The sequence below is a fragment of the Schistosoma haematobium genome, chromosome 1 (assembly GCF_000699445.3).
Source record: "Schistosoma haematobium chromosome 1, whole genome shotgun sequence".
NCBI classification, from domain to species: domain Eukaryota; kingdom Metazoa; phylum Platyhelminthes; class Trematoda; order Strigeidida; family Schistosomatidae; genus Schistosoma; species Schistosoma haematobium.
In genome coordinates, this window is record NC_067196.1 from 8,697,269 (window position 1) to 8,718,177 (window position 20,909).

Below are 20,909 nucleotides of genomic sequence, written 5' to 3' on the forward strand. Positions count from 1 at the left end.
TTCATCTCGCTATGCTTATGGAATGTGACAACCTGAACGAATGTAGACATGTACCAAACTCTACGTTACGTATGAATGACTGATTAGAGTACTTACCAAGCTTCTACTCTGGTACTTAAATGTCAAACATTCTAACCACTCAATCAACACTTCACTATCCTATAAAACCAAACACTTAGCTTGATTGGACTATTTTACGTGATATTTCAACAAAATACTTGATATAAATTAAATACAAGTAATGTAACTTTTTGAACACATTTTACGTTATAAACAACACAGTCGAACGGCGGCTTAGTTTGGCTCAAAGGTTTAAATCACTACTTCACTTATTTCCTTTCATGTTTTTGTTTAATAGTAGTATCACTTACCCTCACACATAAAAGAGTACTACCCCAAGGGAAAGTACATAATTCTACTCCTATTTAAGAGATTATATTAAAACAGTGGTTATAATTTCCATATCTCTTTGATGTTATCATAGCTTTATTAGTCATTACAATTGTCTGGATGAAAGAATGAAATGTGGATAAACATCATCAACAAGACTTTATCGGTATGATTGTTTCAAAATGATTTATCTACTCTTAATTGTAAGCTTATTCTTTCAGCTTGTTTATTTTTTGTTGACTAAAAACAAATTACCAATATACTAGTTTTGATCTTAGGGAGGAACTATCCTAATAGCTTGACTAGTAATCTATTATCCATACGGTTATTGTCTGAACAAATAACCTTTTCACTGGTTGAAATCATGAGTCAATTGAAGCTAGACCACCATGGAAAACCTGGAAGCACTGGACGGCCGTTTTGTCCTATTGTGGGACTCCTCAGCAGCGCCCATCCACGGGCCCGCACCCAGCGAGTTTCCAACCCAGGACCTAACAGTCTCGCGCCAGTGCTCCCAGGTTTTCCATGGTGGTCCAGCTTCGATTGACTCTTGATTTCAACCAGTGAAATTTCTAAAATCTCCACAAAACCCCTCCTGAAAATAACTATTCTCCAAAAAAAAATAAGCAGAGATCATATGATGATAGTAGTACAATTATCTGCATCGGAACGTGTCTCCAGCTCAAAAACGTATATGCTTAAGTATGTGAACATTTAGACTACAATCCACTATCATTAAGAAAATGCAGTATGTCAAAACTAGAGTATTCATGATAAAAATTGAAAACAAAACCTTAGCCTGATGAAGCTACGTTTTACCAAAAAACTAATCATATAACTGCTCGTGTATTTTCGAGCGAAATTCATTCACATCCATATGTCTACCAAATATTTTTAAATTATAGCTGATGCCAGTTCGTGATAAAAACCCTAACCCTAAATACCTAACCTTTACTATGAACAATATGTGAATTCTTAAAAATGTGTTTGGGCTATTTTAAGAGTTCAAAAAGAGGGATAGTCTATATGCAAATTACTGAGTCTATATGTTGCTTTTTTCGATTATCAGGCAAATTAACCTGTAGAAGACATTGAACAAACTTATTAAGTATATAAAATCTGTTTATACTTTGTAATATTATTGTTTACTTTTTTACAAACTGTCTATTTATTAAACCAGTTTTCCGATTGATCAGAAATTAGCTAAAAATTTGTCGAGGTCGTTTTAAGCTTAGCCCTGTATTATACCATATCTTTACCGAAGATTCAACCTCCAGAGTTTTTATTCATGTATCTTTGTTGTTCAGGTTTGTTAGAATGTACCCTGTTCTCTTCCAGTTCTTGTTTTGACTTGAAAAGAGTTAAGTATTGTTTTCAACGTATACCACACGGTAGAAGTATACAATAGTTAGTGATATATGTGATATAACTATATACCTAAATCACGCAAACTATATATGTAAATCTAATGGAAATTTACACATCATTTTTGTTTGTTTAGGTACGATCAAATTTTTTTCACCTTCCGTGAATAATACTGTTTCTTCAATAGTCCCACATGGATATGCGAATTTATGTGCCCAACATGAAGGTTTCATCTTAATTAACAGTTTTAATACAAAAAAATTACTCATTTATTCCGCGTCCACCTCTACCTCTGGACTAAGTCCTGATCAATCTCATAAACTGTCAACGGTTACTTCTACCACTACTAGTTCTCAATTGAAAATAACCCCAAAAAATCGATCATTTCATCGGTTGCAACGTCTCGCTCAAGAAATTGTAACATTGAATACTAGTTTACCATTGTCCGAAAATGCTAGTGTGTTTATTTGCTGTGAAGAAAATCATTTGTGTTTATTAAAGGTAAATTTTTCCTAACAATGAATCTGAATGACGTTTCGTTTTTTTTCTTAAACTATTCATATAAAATGTGATTGATTGTTGAACAATGAAGGTTATGCATTTATATGTTTTTTTATACATCATCCATCGATATTATTTCTCAATTAATCAATCACAGACATTATAGAACCTGGCATAAATATGTTGTGGCTTGAAGGTTAACTTACTAGATTTTCAACTAATAAGTCTGAGATTTGAACCTCTTTCCACTAACTTCGATCTTAGTAGCTGGATGGTATCACTAAATTTACTATCTTAATTTAGTGGTCGCATCCGCATTTCGTGATGACCCAATTGAGCTATACTAGCTGGAAAACATGTTCCTATTTGGTTCTATCTTGCTAAGTAGGTTGGTTAGAGAATGGCAAAACTAGAAGCAACATATTCATGGTCGAAGGGCTATGTTGTGCTGCTGATTGTGCAGGGGTATAGTGTCAGACTGGTATTTTCCTCATGCAATCAACATTCCTATCGATGCTGTCTTAAGAAAGTTTTTAGAAACTGTCGACCGTAGCAATAGCACACCTTATCTTGCCCCAAGGATTTCCGCCGGCGGCAGTAAAATTTTTACAGTACGGAGCTACTCGCAATAGGACCGTGTATGAACGATCCCAAGCAGTTGTCCCTCAAATTATGTGGTCACCAACACCATACTAATCCAGTACCCTTCTCAGGTTCTTCAGGAAGAAATATCCTTTCACAGTACGAGAAATCGGGAAGTGACAACCGTTCACACACCTCTGACGGCACTAGAAATAACTAACTCGTGATACCGATCAGCGATCTCAAGCCATAACACAATTACTTATGTTCACTTTGTTTTATTTTTATTTTTAACCAACTAACAACAAAAAACTAGGCACTAATTACTGGACCTCCTGATACTCCATATGCAAATGGATGTTTTGAATTTGACATATACACACCGCCAGATTATCCAAATCAGCCGCCTTTAGTTGAATTTTGTACAACAGCGAAAAATACATTCCGTTTTAATCCAAACCTGTATGAAGATGGCAAAGTATGCTTGTCAGTGCTGAATACATGGCATGGATCAAGCGAAGAACGATGGAACCCTCAAACATCAAGTTTATTACAAGTAATTAAATCTTTTCCATACATGTATATTTATGTATTTACTCTTTTAAATAATATTTCTTGTAGTTGCATTGGATATGAGTCATATTCTGATTAATGACGTAAACACACTCATGTAAAATAGATGAAATGTGGTCAACAACGGAATTCAGGACACGCGTTTTATTTATACCTACATCCCAGAGTTGATATTTACTCCGGGACCCTGGTATTCAGTCACATCTAGCAGACAAGTCCTAAGTAGGATGAAACGCGCGAGCTGGATTCGCTGGCATCCACCATTCGTCACTACTTATAAATGCTTATGACATAATAGTGATATTAATGGAATCCACGCATGATACATAGATGCTAACAAAACAGACTAATAAAGTACAATCTTAAATATCAATGAGAAGCTTCAAATAATCAATAAAAATGAATTAAATTCCACTGGTTATTATTTCTTTTTCAATTTTTAAGACTTCTAGGTGTACCCTCAATTTCCTGTTATCAATCGGCATTACTGTTGAAACTGTCACTAAATTAGTTCATTTAATGTAGAGTGCTTCTTTTTAATAAGTCATTTCATTATCTGATAGTATACAACATCGTACAAATAATGTATAATTAGCATCGTTGTCTAGAAAATTGTTCTAATCTTGGAGAAATTTATATCTTTCTATCAAAGATCATTCGTTTACCTCTATATCATATTTATTGTTGAGTGTTGTTGACGAACTACGTTATGCTTTTATTTTCAGTTCTCAATCTAATAAATATATATCCATCATAATTTCATTATTACACTATAGTATTAGAAGAATGCACCATATAAAATGGAAAAATTGAAAGAAACCGCTTGTAACATGACCAACACTTGGTTATACTCTGGATTTTATCTACTAACGTTTTAAAGCTTCTGAAACAATCACATTATTTGATTATTCCCAAACTAAAATTTATGATAACCTGATCTTTACCAGTTTTATACAACATTTCAACTGACCTTCAGTCACACCTCAGTTACCTACCATATCTAAATAACCTGAACGGTAAATTGATGTAAGTCATCCTAACCTTTGTGGGGTTGAAAAGGCTACAATCACTCTAAAGTGAAGAAGGGCAACAGGGCCTGATGAACTAACCCCTGAAATTTGTAACAATGGTGGTCCAGTTTTAGCAGTTAGGTTAATAAAATTTTAGCTAACATCTAGGAACTGGACATATTCCCAACTGATTGATCTCAATCTCTGATCATCACAGTTTATAAGAGAGGATAAAAATCCTTTTGTGACAATCACAGAGGAATCAGTTTAACTAAGATTTTGTCTAAAATATTAACCTGAATAATACTTAAATGAGCTCATAAAAAGCAAACCTGAGAAGACCAGGTTGGTTTCAGACGTGAACATGGATTTATAGATCAAATATCCACCCTTCGGCGGACTCTTAAACGTTTAAGTACTTTTCGACGTCCGACTATAGTTGTATTCTTTGACCTTAAGGCGGCATTCGACTCTGTTGGTTGTGAGTTTCTGCGCCAGTTTCTCATTGAAAGGCGTCCGAAAGACGTACATTAACCTTATGCAGGTTCTGTACTCAAATACTATTGGTTGAGTCAGACCTTATAGAAAACTGTCATCGGAACTGGTTACTTCAATTAGTGTTCGTCAGGGTTGTCCGTTTTACTCACTTTTATTTAAATTTTTTGTAGGGATGCTTGTAGAGATAAAACGTTTATCATCGTTTGACTTTTCAGATATGGATCTTCTAAAAGGAGATTCACTCGTTAACTTAGAATAAGCAGTAGACATACCTCCATTTAGTGAAGACGCTGACAAAATCCCGAGTTTCCTGACCACTTTAAGTAATAACGGAAGCATGTTTGTGATGGGGTTCTCTTCCTCCAAGTGTAAAATGCTACTTGAGGATTGGTCTGGGATATAACCTTTCACCTTGATTGATTTTAAACTATTGATTTAGATTTATTTGGTATGACTACTGTGAATTTCGTTCTCATTATATTCCATTATTTGACTATTACAATTACTATTATCAGGTATTAGTATCAATTCAATCGTTAATTTTCGTACGTGAACCTTATTTTAATGAACCGGGTTTCGAGTGTACCATGGGAACGCCTAAAGGCATAATTGTCAGTTACAAATATAATGCTCGTATTCGTGTTGCAACTGTTCGTTGGGCTATGATTAATCAATTAAAGCATTTACCAATTGGTTTTGAAGAGGTGAGTAGAAACTTATCATTTTTTTGTTTAATCCTATGTATTAAGATTTCTAAAAGAATTAAAAATTCGATGGTTGTATGTGGTTGAATAGTTGATGCACAGATCAAGCTTAAATTTTATTAGTTGTTTTTCGTCACAAACTCGGTTGAAATACATGTGATTGTCGAAAACTATAGATTGAGAATATTCAGCGATGTGACTTACAATCTATGTGATGATGCAGATATAGTCACTTACTGTCTTCTCTAAGATATTGAGTTTTCAAATTAATTCGTTCTTTCTTGAATCTTATCGTATAGCCGTAAATCTTTTCCGCTACCAACAATTCTGTATTTATTTGTTATAATACCTCTTATCTGGCACCTTCTTAGTCTGATGGCTCGTAAAAATACACCAACCACAACCTGGATTTTTTCATCACTAATATACCAATCCGCTTACAAGAAAGCTACTTTACTTGGCCAATGAAATGCCTAGACTAGTGTGGTTAACCTAGAGGATTGACAAGATAATTTAACACCTGTTGGTCCGCTGATCTCCATACCTTCTATCCTCAGTCTTGAGTTCGAACAAGAGAACGTAGCTGGGAAGCTTTCATTATTATAATCCAAGCACACATGTGTTCATATACATGTTTACTGAACATCATACCATAAAATAAAAATCATAATTTATACATAAAAAAACCAAAGGTGAGAGTGAATAGAGCAAATGAATGCCTACAAATTCCCTGGTACGTTCGAGAGTGGGGAGAGTCCGCTGTCCCTCTCCAAATGCTCTCACACGACCACGCGTATATAGCCTCTGCCAGGGAATTCCTATTCATTGCCTTCTCGTGGCGGGGGTGTTGTTTACGAAATTGAGAGGACGGAAAGCGAATGTCCGTCGCTTTAACCGGGTTGGTGGACATGGAGAGTCCACCTAGGGGAGTTGGAAAACCCTGATTACAAACCAATAGTGCACATGGGCTCCAGAATCCTGAAGGAACAAATGGCGTATGAACCAATCGTTGGTGATCGGCTATCATGGGACTACATCTCCTTACGATGCTCCACTGCCTTGTGGATCAGACCTTCAGGTTTAGGTTAGAGGCTCCCGGAGTTCCCCCCTAAGAAAACCACGTGGTTCGGTTCGGGCAGCCGGACAGTATCACAGCCCTCACACATATCAAATGAGATTTGTGTGGCGCATATGTATTTGGTGCCTCCTTGTACCAATATCTATGTATTGAAATAAATAAATGATAAATAACCGGTTAACAATAATTTAAGAGTAATAAAATGTATAACAATAGTTAACAGATCAAATAACAACTCACAATAAAGTTGAATATCGAAATATAATATTCCAGTTATTTAATAATTATAGAATTACTTCATAAAATAGTCTCGAATGTCACCAGCTTTTTTAGTATTCTTTCTGTTACTGAAACTTTTACCATTCTGTAATTCGTTTCGATAATTTCTATCTTTCTATATTAATATGGTGTAACAATATATATGTTTTAGGTTTTATATTACTTATAACTAGTTGTGTTAAGAACTGTAGTCAACCAGAAAATAGTCGATTTTATATGAAGATAGTAAGTACTTACTGTTAAAGAATTCTCAATTCAAATAAAACAGATGTTCATTTCACTTCTTTCTTTTCAATGAAGTTCCCTACAACTATCAGTTAGTCTCTTGATGATAAATGTTATCTTTAAGTTGTATTTTGGGTTGTTTTTTTCTTAAAAATGGATAAATAAATAATATATCTGTAATATCCCGATGAGTAGAAAAACGAGGGTTTTTTTGACGTTTCGTGACTTGGTGTAAGCCACTTCTTCAGAGAATAAATAACCAAACTGAAATTAATCCAAGGTTAAATAGTACAACGGAACAACAAGAATATTATGTGCTCAATCAAAAAACAGGTCTGAACAAATCAATGTCATGTCATTTCGGTGAATGTGATTCATAAGCGACATGTATGTAAATTTGTGTGTATGTATGTGTGCACTGTCAAGGATGAAAAATGTGTGACCTCTATGGTAAGAAATGATAGAGTTTAATTTGTAAGACCATAGTGTGAATTGTAAATACTATCAGACTAGATGGCTAGGATAGATAGTCCAAGTAGGATGTATGGTAAGGCCTTCTTTTCTATTGAGAGCAGTAGGATTAAGGATTATATGGAACGTTTCAGCTACTCTCCTTTCTTTGTAATTGGAAAAACCCTTTTGTAATATTTTGATATTTTTGAAATCGATTTGGTGGTCGTTGAAAATGGTATGAACTGCTATTGTCGATTTAATAGGAAGTCTATGCAGTTCTACGGGATCATTTGGTTGTTTCTTTGTGTACCTAGTATGTTCTTTGACACGAGTCAAGATTTTGTGAGATGACTCTCCAATATAGAAGGCATTACAATCGACACAAACTAATTTGTAGACGCAGTTCTGTAGTGACATGAATGGATAGTTTAATGGTTCAGTTTTGAAAACTTCGCTTCAGAATTTCAAGTTCATTTTTGATTCGTAATTCAGTTTGATGATTTCCGTAATGTATGTCCTATGCACTTCCATCGTCTTTTCCTAACCTCCTTTTCAGATAGAAGCTGGCTTGTTCTCTCCCACAGTAGGAAGTTACTGATGGTATCCGGTCAACTGACATTTAGTATCTTGTGTAGACAATTGTTTGTAAATACTTGTATAGTTTTGATGATGGTTGTGGTAGTTCTCGAAGCTTCAGCTCTGTACAGTAGAACTGTCTTGACGTTTGTATTGAAGATTCTGACTTTGATGTTGACTGATAGTTGTTTTGAGTTCCTTGCTTTACCAATCCTTGCATTTACATCTGAATCAGATCCTCCTTGTTAATCGATAATGCTTCCCAGGTACCTGAAGGTTTGAACCTTGTCCAGAGCTTCTCCATTAACTGTTTTCTACTAGTAATGATCAATTGCTTTAGCCATCATCAGGGAAATCACCTACATAGTTTAATTTCTGTACACTCATTGTAATATAACATTGATTTTTATTGAATGTACGTCTTTTTCCATCCTGTAGGTAGTTTTAAAACATTTTCTAAATCGACGTTCATTTATTATTTCTCAAGTTGAACAATGGATATTTGAAATGCGTAATCATGCACAATTTAAGAGCGTAGAAATCTATGTCAAAGAGCTTGAAGTGAGTTAATAACTTGGTCATTATTTGTCTTAAATTAGAATGAATACTTCATCACTTACATCTTTTATTGTTTTGGTATGTTTTCTTTTCTTGAAAAAAAAAATGTGAAATTCATTATATATGGTCAATAAATTTGATCTATAGGAAGTTATTTCGGTGTTGCATTAGTCCATCACTATTAGTAAAAGGAATATGGAACTTAGATAACTGCTCTTTCGTCAAATTTTAGTGAACCTTTTTCGAACAGTTATTTTAGGTTACTTTTCTTGCTAACTACTAGATTCAGGACACACGTTTATTCCTATTTGGAACTCGTCAACTGGATGAACCTGGTCTCTGGACTCAGTAGCTAAGTGAATAATGTGTTAGAGGTTTGAAGTAAAATGCACTAGGTTCGATTCCTGGCTCGAAGGTCAGCACTAGTATTCAGGTACATCCATCTGATGAGCCTCAAATAGGACAAAGCGCCCGTCTTGAATTCCATTGTTAGCCACTGTCAAAACTTAGCTTAAAAATGCCTATACCTTAATAGTTATATTGAAAAAATCCGCTGAGGATGCGAATTCGCCAAAAGATATTGGTGATAATTCAGTCCTTAACATCAAAGACTGTAAAATTCGAACCCTTAAAAATGAATGAACGCAAAATCTGTATAAACAAAAGTATTCCGCAACAGAAATAAAGAAACCTGTTAAGCTTTGATGGTTTCAAGAAATTGGTTTTCCATGGTTTTCCATGCTTCCACAAGGTGGAAACAGGCATAAGTGATAATTTATTGATGTTGGTAAATTATCATGACTAAATATGTGACTTATCAAGAATATTTTGCAATTGTTTCAAAAAACTAAGCAAAGTGTTCCCCTCACTGCTGATACTGTGGTGTGTGTTATTTATATTTACATAAGTAGTATATAACGCTAGTCAGGAATAGAATGTCTAGCAGCAGAAGATCGAGAAGGGAAGAACGAGAATAGTAAGTAACTTGTGTGGAAATTATGGAACAGTGAAGTTTCAGACGATTGATTGACATGTTGCAAATGAATTATCTACTGTACGATTCTTAGGTTTTACTAAGATGTTCTATAATTTTGTGTTCAAATACATTTGATTGTTATCAGAATGGGTTTTGTGGAGAGTTTTAGAAATTTCACAGGTTGAAATCATGAATCAGTTGAAGCTAGACCACCATTGAAAACCTGGAAGCACTGGACGGCCGTTTCGTCCTGGTATGGGACTCCTCATCAGTGCGCACCCACGATCCCGCACCACGCGGGGCTCGAACCCAGGACCTACTGGCTTCGCGCGCGAGCACTTAACCACTAGACCACTGAGCCAGCATCCAACGGTGTTAATGTCTAACTTCAACCAATCCACGAAGTTGCGCCACCGTACACCATTGTCTTCAGTGAGTTGTTATCTCACAACAGACCGGTTGAACTCCACTGGTAACGGCTTCTCACTAGAACTCCAGGATGCTCACTGCTAAGGAGTCCCATACCAGGACGAAACGGCCGTCCAGTGCTTCCAGGTTTTCAATGGTGGTCTAGCTTCAACTGATTCATGATTTCAACCTGTGACATTTGATTGTCCTCATTTATGTTCTCGTTCACTACAATACCATAACTTGTTCAGTAATAATAAACAGTTATTTTATTCAATATAACTCATATAGCGCTTAATGTGCAATATTTAACTATCATTATTTTTTTTTGTTCATACAAAGGATTCTTTACCCATCTTGAAAACGGAACTTAATCGTCTAGAAGAACGTCTTGCTGATTGGAATGAAAAACATAGTCAAATGTAATTTATCTCAATGAAAAGGTAATACCAGAGTATTTATATGTATAAAATATATATATTTGAAATACAATAATTATGATTAATAACTTGTTCATTATTTTTTACTTTCCAATCTTCATTGTACACATTGATACTTGTAAATTAGCTTACACTTTCTCTTTTCTTTTTTAATGTATGTAAATCATGCACATAAAGATGGGTAACTATAAGCAAACAATTATCTTTCAATGTTTAACATTATTATTATTGGTGGTAGTAGTAGTAGTAGTAGTAGTAATAGTAGTCGTAGTAGTATTGTGAAGATATCTATTTTCTAAATGGCTTTTTTTAAAACTTTGATTCATTTATTAATTCTGCCTAATATTCAATCCTGTTAGTGAAATGTATATCTAGTGTGATGTTTTGTCTTTTAATTTTGTGCATTATTAATTTCTTCACAATTTATTTATATTCTCATTTGATTCTTTTATGAAAATGAAAAATTTACTGCTTATCTAGGTATGTTTACAATTATATAACAGTTATGTATTTGGTTTTACTGTTATACTTTATTTTCTTAAAAGGATTCTACGATCAATAGTCGAGATAAATTAAATGTTTTTTTCACTGGTGTAAGCTTTTGTCTATGGGATCAGTGTTATTTAAGTAGATGGTGGGGAGAATCCGCTTTCCCACTAGAAATGTTTTTACATAGCTACGCGTATACAGTCACTGCCTTCTCGTGATGGGGGTGGTGTTTACGAAATTTAGAGGGTGAAAAGCCAATCTCAGGTGCTTTAACCGGATCGGTGGATACGGAGAATCCACCTAGAGGAGTTGGGAAACCCTGCTTCCAGACGAATGGTGCACATGGGCTCCAGGGTCCTAAAAGAACCAATCGCTACCAACTGGCTATCATGGGAATGCATCTCCTGACGTTGTTTCACTGTCTTGTGGATCAGACTTTTAGGTCGAAGGCTCCAGGTGTGGCCTCGTAAGGGTACCTGGACAGTACCACAGCCCACACACAAATCAAGTAACTTGTGTAGCGCATATGTATTCGGTACCCCTTTGTACCAATATTTATGTGTTCAAATAAATAAGATGCTTTAAGTGTTGGTGACAATAAATTACAGCCAATGAGTATAAGTTACGGTTATTTTACTTTCTACTTCCGTAGGGGAGTATTTTTGAATAGAAATACTGAACCATTTAGTGTGATTAATTTGAAAGGTATCAGATGTTCAATGTGTTGTAGAGATCCTGGATATATTAGTCATATATTAGTAATACATCGTTAAAGTGTCAGGGTTCCAATCCACATCCTTAATTTGTGGTAGCTGAAATACGATTCGGACCCAATTTTATGCTATGCCTTGTTAAAGATACTGTCAAGTACGAAATTCCAGTCGATTATCTTCAATAAGTTGTGTAGACCATAGCCTTGGAAGAAAGTTAAAAGTTGTTTACTTTGTGAGCCTCTGTGGTCTCATTAGCATATTTTCGAGCTTTTTCAAGGTGAGGTGTATGGCCATCCTTGAGCCTTAGTGTTCCTTGCGACCTACCATTGAAGCCTTTTGGATGAAACGAGTCTTAATATTATCCTGAATTCTCAGTCTGAGTGGTTCTGAACATTTTATGAAAAGGTTTACCTGCAGTCCGATGAGTTTTGCTAGTGTTCTGCAGTCAGGTAACTAAATTAAACCACCTATGTGATCATATCACAAACGTTTCAAGCATAGTTTACAGGGATTTATTGTCCACTGCCTCAATTCCAAAATGCTCGATTTGGAATTCGCGAAACTGAATAGATGTTTTAGGCGTTATCCTTAGAATGTTTCGTCATGTTGTTTATGTGACTCTAGATACATGTATAAATAAAGAGATTTACTGAAGGCTCACCTATCTCCAAACGTTTCCGACTTTATGTGAAGACTGTGAATCAGGTTTCTTTGTTTTTATTTATTGTGTTAATTTTTTCAAAGTATAAAATGGGACTGGTGGTGGCTTACTGATAGCACAAAAGGGAAGAATAATTTGAAGATATCTACCATTGACAATAAGAAATAAACAAGAACGATCAAAGTATCATATTCCTTTGGTGAAAAAAAAGCAACTACGAAGCTATGACAATTAGAAGTATTTGAATTATTGTACGAACTGAGAATTCCTGAAATACCGCAATTTATAGCAAATAGAACTAGAGCATGTATTTGGAATTCGAAATCCGGCAGAAATCAGGTATAAAAGAATCATCAGTTTATACAAACACCTAAACTTAAATTACAATGCAGGTTTCTGTAATCGATTGAATGTTTTCTCAGTAGGTTCACTGCATGTCTGTCAGACCATGTATTGAATGAGGACTCTGTATGATCTAGCGTATACTCATTAGAATTAACAAGTGAGGTTGGGACATACCTGGCTCCTGGAATTCTCTATGAACGCATATGGTTTTTGTACTGTAATCACTGATATCTAGAATTTGAACCGTAGATTTTCCAGCACTATCCTCCTCTACGAAATAAGGTAGGGTCCTTATGTCGCAATTTGCATTATCTCATATCATGCACTTCGATCATTGTATGTGGGTATTTGGAGATACACATCAACATATAATGTGGAGCATTCCATCATGTGACTTTGACCTGCACAACAAATATGATACATATTTCTGCTTTTCACTATAGATTACACTGTTCCAGTTATTGGATAAGTTTGTGTTGATATGTGTAATTAACATAGGTGGTTCATATAGGCTTAATCCACCTACAACACTCAAATGGAAAATATACATCTGTCTCATGCCTATTAAGATAATCTCGATTTGGATTTTCTCCCTGTGCAAACTTCATATCTGGGGAAACTAGTTCTCTGACAGCTTCGGGAAGGCTTGCTATCCCCTCTGATTCATCATGCCACTGACTAGGAATCCTACTCGACATAGATTGGTTGTGATAATATCCGACATCTGATACAATAACATCAGAAATTTGACTAGAATTAGACTCATTCAGAACAAATTTGTCACATTCATAAGGAACATCACTAGGGATAAGTCCATTGTGAAGGCAAATAACATCTGTTGCGACACCATAAGGACTATAATCAGATCTCAACTCATTTAGAACTTATTCCTCACACTTGAGATTTCACTAGAAATAAATGGATCATTAGGACAAACGGCATCTGATAAAATAACGTCAGAGTTCTGATTTGGTGCACTCTGTTTATGGTCGTCATATTTGTAGATAATTTCATTAGGAATACATCAGTCATGAGAACAACGCATATATGGTAAAATAATATGAATCTGATCAGAGTATGATTCAGTTGAAGCACTCAGCTTTATAGAATTGGAATAACAAAGTTTAGCAGTGCTTGCATCGAAATGAATAGTAGTATTACAAACTTATTGAATGTGTTCACATTTAGCATTACGAATTACACATGAATTGCATGAGTGGAATTGGCCACAGAACAAACATTTATCAAACTTGCACTCACCTCCATGGCCTGCAGAACTAACGAAACAAAATTTATTCTAGTGGATCAGATTACGTTTTTCTGTATAGCGTACGAAACTTTTTTCAAATATTCTTACTAAATTATATCAAAACATAAACTCTGTCCTCAATTTAAACTGTTCTAATTTTAAAAAGTTTCAAAAATACTTTAAACTGTACAGCTTGTGTTGTATAGTCATGGGCTTCTCTAACACAAAAAATAGCGTGCTAAACAACAAAAGAGTTAAATATCTGAGAATCAATAAAAATATCCTCAACAAGATAGGACCAGATATCCATCTGCAGGGATTCCAACAATCTTTCCAACACAGTCTAATGTTAATAGCTACATACTAAACCACGCCGTCACCCTGAGCTTAGTCAAACACGGCCTTATTGTCCGTCTACATGCAACAGAAAAGTTAGGTAACGAAAAAGTAGGTTTTTAATCAACATCATATAATTAAAGCTCGGATGAGGTATACTGAAGGACACAAAATGTGGTTAAAAACATCTGAATAAAGGTTAAAACACATGACAGGGAGAAGAAACAAATGAATGACAGTGCTGTGGAGTCATTTCAGCGTTTTCGTCCTGTAACATATATTAGATGGGTCTTGTAAGATTGAATTTATCAAAATCGAAGGATCTTTAATTAACCTAACACTGTTTGCTAATGATAACTCGAACGCGTAAATGGACGCTATTTTTGGCAAAATCTTGGCGTGGTGCTAAACTTAGATACAGTACATGTGGATCGTAACAATCTGCTTTTCTCTTTAATAATGTAAACGTACGGAGGAAGAAATAAGATTCACATTAACTATTGACTGACGAACCTTCCTATAACTTTATCTTTCATAAAATACATCTGCTGTCAGCCATGTCAGCTAGATAATGAAGCTTGGTATAATGATTACATTGAATATTTTGATAGCGCATGTTGAACGGCTTTTATTTATTGATTGTACGTGCATGATATTTGTGTTCCAAGTTCTACATGTTTAAAAGTATCATTTATTAAGAACGAAGTAGAGTTGTGTGCTAAAATGTGTGTAGTGCGATTTTTAGATTAGCGTGATGTTGCGTAATTAGATTTCTCTGTTTGAAGGTCCAAGTAACGTAACGAAAACATCTATGGTCAGCATATACTTGTCATATTGAATTGGATATATCATTACTCATGTCCGAGTCTCTTCTTGTGAAATAAATTAGAAGCTAATGAAATCAAACTAAGATGATTGAATAATTGAAGCCAGATCACCGTGGAAAACCTGAAGTTCTAGTGAGATACCGTGACCAGCGGAGTTCAACCGGGTCTGTTGTGAGATATTAGCTCATTGAAGACAGTGGCGCAATCCGAGGATTGGTTGAAGTTAGACAATGATGCTGGTGGATGCCGGCCCGGTAGTCTTGAAGTCAGGCGCTCAGTCGCGAAAACGACGGTACTCGGTTCGAGTCCCACATGCGGGTTCGTGGCCGTGCACTACGGAGGACTCTACTATCAGAACGTAACAGCCATCCAATGCCTCCAGGTTTTCAACGGTGGTCTAGTTGTATTCGATCCATGGAGTCAACTAATATAGTGACTACAATCTCTAGAAAAGCCCTTTCTGAAAATAATTTAGTAGAAAGTTCTATTTAGGCATTAAATAGCGCTATCATAGAGTATAAACTTTGAGCTCAGAAGTTGTCAAACAAGAAGTGTTCCATTTACCTATCAACTCGTAACACATTGCAGGTACTTAAAACCTTCAGACAGTAGTATTTGTAAGATCCATTTTGAATGTTTTGTGTGTTGGTGAAAATCCCTCCATGTATATACTTGTGCTTTGTTCCTATTGATCCCCTTAGTTGTACATTGTTGTCTTTTGACTACATTTGAATTGTTAATACTTGTATTTTTTATTCTAGTTTTTGTTTCTCTTACGCATTCACTAAGTTTGTGTTTCTTCCCGAACTGCATCTGTGTTGTTTTACTTGACACTTGTTCTTGGCGGTAGCCATATTGATTTGCTCCTCCTTTTGTGCGTGTGTTCTATCCAGCCAGGATAGAATAACGTTCATTTGTTGTGACTGGTAATTTTCCCTCATCTTTTATCAACTTTATTTATTGTAATTTAGATTTATTGATTGAACAATTATTGGTTGAATAGCCGGGTGGTAATATTTGTTTAGGCAACGATTTACATTTAAATTTATGATGAATTATAGAACCGCTATTTACCCGATTACTTGTTTTGATTTCGACGGGAAAGGGCGCGTGTCTAAAGTACCTGGACGGTTATTCTTCAACATCCAAACCGTAGTTTGGATCCTACAGTATTCCACGTAAAATTTCATAGCTATCATCGATGAGTAATACGTAGGATGATATTTCAGCAACTCATGAGAACTGTGAAAAATTCCCAAATAGCAGTTTGAAGCCAAGTGATTTTTTTTTGAAGCAATTTTCAAATACCTAGCCGAGACTAACGGCATCTTTTTATCTCTAATAAGCCAACCTGAACAAATGAAAAATACGTACATTGGAAAGTTTTGCGTTACTGTTGGGATCAGCGGGCAAACCATGCAAAACATAAATGTTCATCTGAGTATACACAACGTTCTGTATAAGACATTTTATTTTAAAGTAGTTCTTCCAACCATAAGTCGAGATGAAAATTCTGTCTTTCCGTAGAAATAAGGCATGAATGCTACTGAAGTGTCGTAGTATTAGAGATGAAAAATGCAAAGGGAAAATGTACGTAAACGTCTTACACATAATGGCTGTTTGTGTCTTCTGAGAACGTGGCAACATAGCTCGTCTGACCAACGCGCGCCTTTCGAACGGAAAGTTTAGTCCTAACGTGATTTGCATTTATCAAACTCTTGTTGTGTTCTTACGCAACAAAAGTACCATTTCAGTTCAAAAGAATCTATCCTGAGCTGTACGTTCGGTAGATTACTTTTTTTGAGTTTCACTATATATAATAGTTACCTGTGGTTTTGCCTCAGCTTACTATTCGGTTTTTTTTGTTTTTCACTTATAGACTTGTTTCAATTTTTATCACTCGTTTTATCCATTTTTGTCCGTTTTCAGTGTGCTTTTTAGTGTTTTTTAAAGGTCTTAGGCTTTTGCAAGCATCTATAACATAGTTTGCTTCAATATAGTTATGAAAAACTCATTCAAACGTCCGGGATGCCGTTTTGCTGTTACAACTGGCATGCAGTGCGACAACTGCAAAGGTTGGTTCCACGAAGCATGCACAGATCTGACAGCAACTGCTTACAACAGACTCAGCAAGTCAGAGCAAAAGTGGGTGTGTGTCACGTGCAGCACGGACGCTGTAGTCTTGCTGAGTAACATCATTTTCCTACTGACAGGTCTTCGGAACAAGTTGTCAGTTAACTTGGATAACGATAGTAAAATAAACCGGTAGACAAACAAGAGCGTGCGACGGATACAAAAATAGGGATGTCGACAGGTATACCATCAATGGAGCATCCATCAACACTAATGATGACGTGTCGAGGCTCAGTAACATCATTACATCGACGGTATTAGACTCCCTAAGCAAACTCGGGTCTCCCGACTCGGGGTCCTTGAACACAACAGTGGTTCCCCAAAACCCTGTAGGTGATTCGACCCACGTTAAGAGAGCCCAAAAGAACCAGGCATCGCCGCCTAAGCCGAGCAACTCAAGTGCTGCTACCGACGTAGAGGACGTCTTGCTAGCAAGTCACTTGCTGAAATCAGATGGTAACGTAAGAATATTGCCCGACATACCGTACTCTGAGCGCAATATCATACGGAACATCCCTAAAGAATCTCGCGAGAAGTATTTCCTTGGAAGAAACATACTTGTGCAAGGTATACCGGAAAATGCAGACCCTACTCAAACAAATTGTGACATCAGGGAATGGAAATTCATCAAACAGTCCTTGAGGCCCAAACACATACTGACTCAGCATGTGACGAGACTAGCCAAGAAGGACGGTGATCTTAGACCCCGTCTAATGAAGATAACCTTCCCATCTTCCCACATGACGGCTGCAGTTCTGGAAGCATTTCGTGCCAACAGACGTCGACTGCCACCTGGAATCCACATGCACCCGGATAGGCCACATGAAGCTAGGACCAAGCATAAAGGCAAGTTGGAGCTGACCATTCCACTTGTGGACTGTCCAAATGATAAAAAAACGTGTGAAGGACAGGGCCTACCACCTCGGCAAACCTCATATAGGTGGGCTACCTGTCCATTCACATAAGGCTCATACAGAAAAACAGGACGAAGCTCACGCGTTCCAAATTGAAAGCATAAACTGCTTATATATGAACGCCACGAGTCTACCAAACAAACTGGATGAATTACGTGAACTTAGCAACGCTAATAAGGCCCATCTGATAGGAATATCTGGCACCTGGATATTTTCTCAGTTCTCGGACCAAGAGTTAGCATTACCTGGGTTGACTTTGTTCCGCAACGACAGAAAAACAGGAATTCGGGGCGGAGTAGCCATATACATAAGCTCTTGCTTGGAGGTGCACCAAGTTCACAACCTCGAGTAGGTTGGAAGAAAGCTAGGGGCGGCCAAACCAAAACATGGCACAAGTCCATGAAGTCACTGACAAGTGGTCTGAGTCATGTTGGTAGGTGTAGACTACCTGGTTGGGGACCGCGAGATGATAGCAACCGATGGTTAGAGACCCTGAATGGCATGGCTCAAAATCGTTTGCAATGGCGCAGGTGCATACACTCTTTGTGTTCTCCCAAATTTTAAGTCTCCTGATTCCTCCTTGTCTCTTTTTTTCTCTTCCCAAATTTATCTCACTGGATTATACTCTTTAAATAACATCTCCAAACACTAATCTTTCCGATTAATGCTTATACTCTTACTACCTCTACCACTACGGGATTTGAATCGACAACTGCATCTCTGCGCTAATGTGGTGTGGCAACTCGAACTGATGTACGTACGTACGTACGAAGTTCTATGTTGTTACTGACTGACTGACTGACCTCGAGTTTAACAATCTTGAGGAATCCATATGGTGCTCTGTAAGATTGTCTAGTACTTCGAGCTAAGGTATCTCAACAATAATTTGCGTTGGAATTTTAAACGGCTGAATGTGCCAGCTCTACATGACTATCTACAACAGATGGTTTGGGATGTTCACCCTCAACTCGATGTGGACGGTCATTGGGACTTCTTACTGCACACGCTCTTATGTGCTACAAACCATCCAGTTCCTCAACCGTTTCCCAAAAGCTGCAAGCCACCTACAGTAATCAAGAACCGTACTCTTCGCCTGCTAAGCCGCAAAAGGCACTGTTGGGCAGAATACAAACGAACTGATAACGACGGAGCGTATAGGCAATATAAACATATCAGGAACATATGCACGAAGGCTATGAGAGAAGACAGGCTTCAGTACCAGACAAAGCCTATGGACAAATTTGCCTCTAACAATAGAAGCCTATTCCGTTATGCAGCCTCTCTTTGTCAAGCCAAAACAGGAGTTTCTCAGCTGCTAGGCCTTAACGGCCCGACCGACAACGATGGCGACGCCGCTAACCTTCTGGCGGCACATCAACTTTACTGACGACAGTTTCATCTGCAATCCCACAGGACTTTCCGAAGTGGACCTAAGCGCTGACTTGGTGTTCCGGAAATTGCAGCACTTAAGACTAGATACTTCTCCTGGCCCGGATATGGTTCATCCTGCCATACTGAGGGAGGCAGCCTCAATCCTGGCAACGCCTCTTAGCGTGGTGTTTTCACACTCGCTAAGCCGAGGCAAATTACCGGAAAATTGGAAGTTGGCTCACATCACACCAATTTTCAAAGGAGGTCGACGCAATGAACCTTCAAGTTATCGGCCGGTGGCTCTCCTGTCATTACCTTCAAAACTCATGGAGTCCCTGATATGCGATGGTTTAAACGACTATCTACTGCCCTTAAATTTCTTCTCACCCCAACAGCATGGTTTCAGGAAGGGCTACTCTTGTATAACCAACCTGCTGACTGCGGTGGACAGATGGACAAGCATCCTTGATCACAAGGGGAAGGTTGATATCATGTACCTAGATTTCTCAAAAGCTTTTGATAAGGTTAACCACTTGTGTCTTATCAATAAGCTCAAACGACTAGGTATCAAACCACCTCTAATCGATTAGCTTACTTCATACCTAAAAAATCGACACTTTAAGGTTAGGGTTAATTTCACTTTATCTCAGGCTATGGAATGTCCTAGTGGGGTCCCCCAGGGCTCAGTACTAGGGCCTCTTCTCTTCTTGATCTACATAAATGATCTTCCTCAACAGGTAACGTCAGACTTATTACTTTTTGCCGACGACGTGAAACTTTGGAGAGAGATACGCAACCAAGACGATATACAGGCACTTCAGGAGGATCTGACTCGACTTCAAAGTTGGGCAGACGATAACGGACTTACCTTTAACACTTCAAAGTGTAAAGTAGTCCATCTGATTTATTAATGGCTTATAGTATTCTTAACACTTCTGGACATCCTCTTAAACACCTACTTAAGCTTAGTTCGAATAACAACCTAAGGGGTAACACCCAGAAACTGGAAACACAACACAGCAAGACGGAATGAAGACACGAACTTCTACTCCTTAAGAGTTGTCAAAAGCTGGAATTCGCCGCCGGCAACTTGACCTATTCTTAAGGACCAAGGACAGCATCACCGATTTCTTTTCCTCTTTTATTGTTAACATACCTAGGTTCCTGCCTGGAGGATTTGGTGATCCCCTGCTACTAGACACGGAAGCCTGTTAAGCGAAAGCTTCTTCTATTCCGTCCACAACCATTTGAACCA

General features: G+C 37.1%; 1 protein-coding gene across 1 annotated transcript in view; it reads left to right on the forward strand.

Annotated features, from left to right (window-relative positions):
• Window positions 1–10,602, forward strand: part of BIRC6_1 (Baculoviral IAP repeat-containing protein 6) — a gene marked incomplete at both ends in the record, with an annotated part of 80,954 nt that extends 70,352 nt beyond the window's left edge. The window contains 5 exons of the mRNA XM_051218379.1: window positions 1,892–2,256; window positions 3,155–3,394; window positions 5,435–5,623; window positions 8,673–8,795; window positions 10,519–10,602. Coding sequence (XP_051073062.1) covers window positions 1,892–2,256; window positions 3,155–3,394; window positions 5,435–5,623; window positions 8,673–8,795; window positions 10,519–10,602 — 1,001 coding nt within the window. The remainder of the gene's footprint in view (window positions 1–1,891; window positions 2,257–3,154; window positions 3,395–5,434; window positions 5,624–8,672; window positions 8,796–10,518) is intronic.
• Between the last annotated feature and the right edge of the window lie 10,307 nt (window positions 10,603–20,909).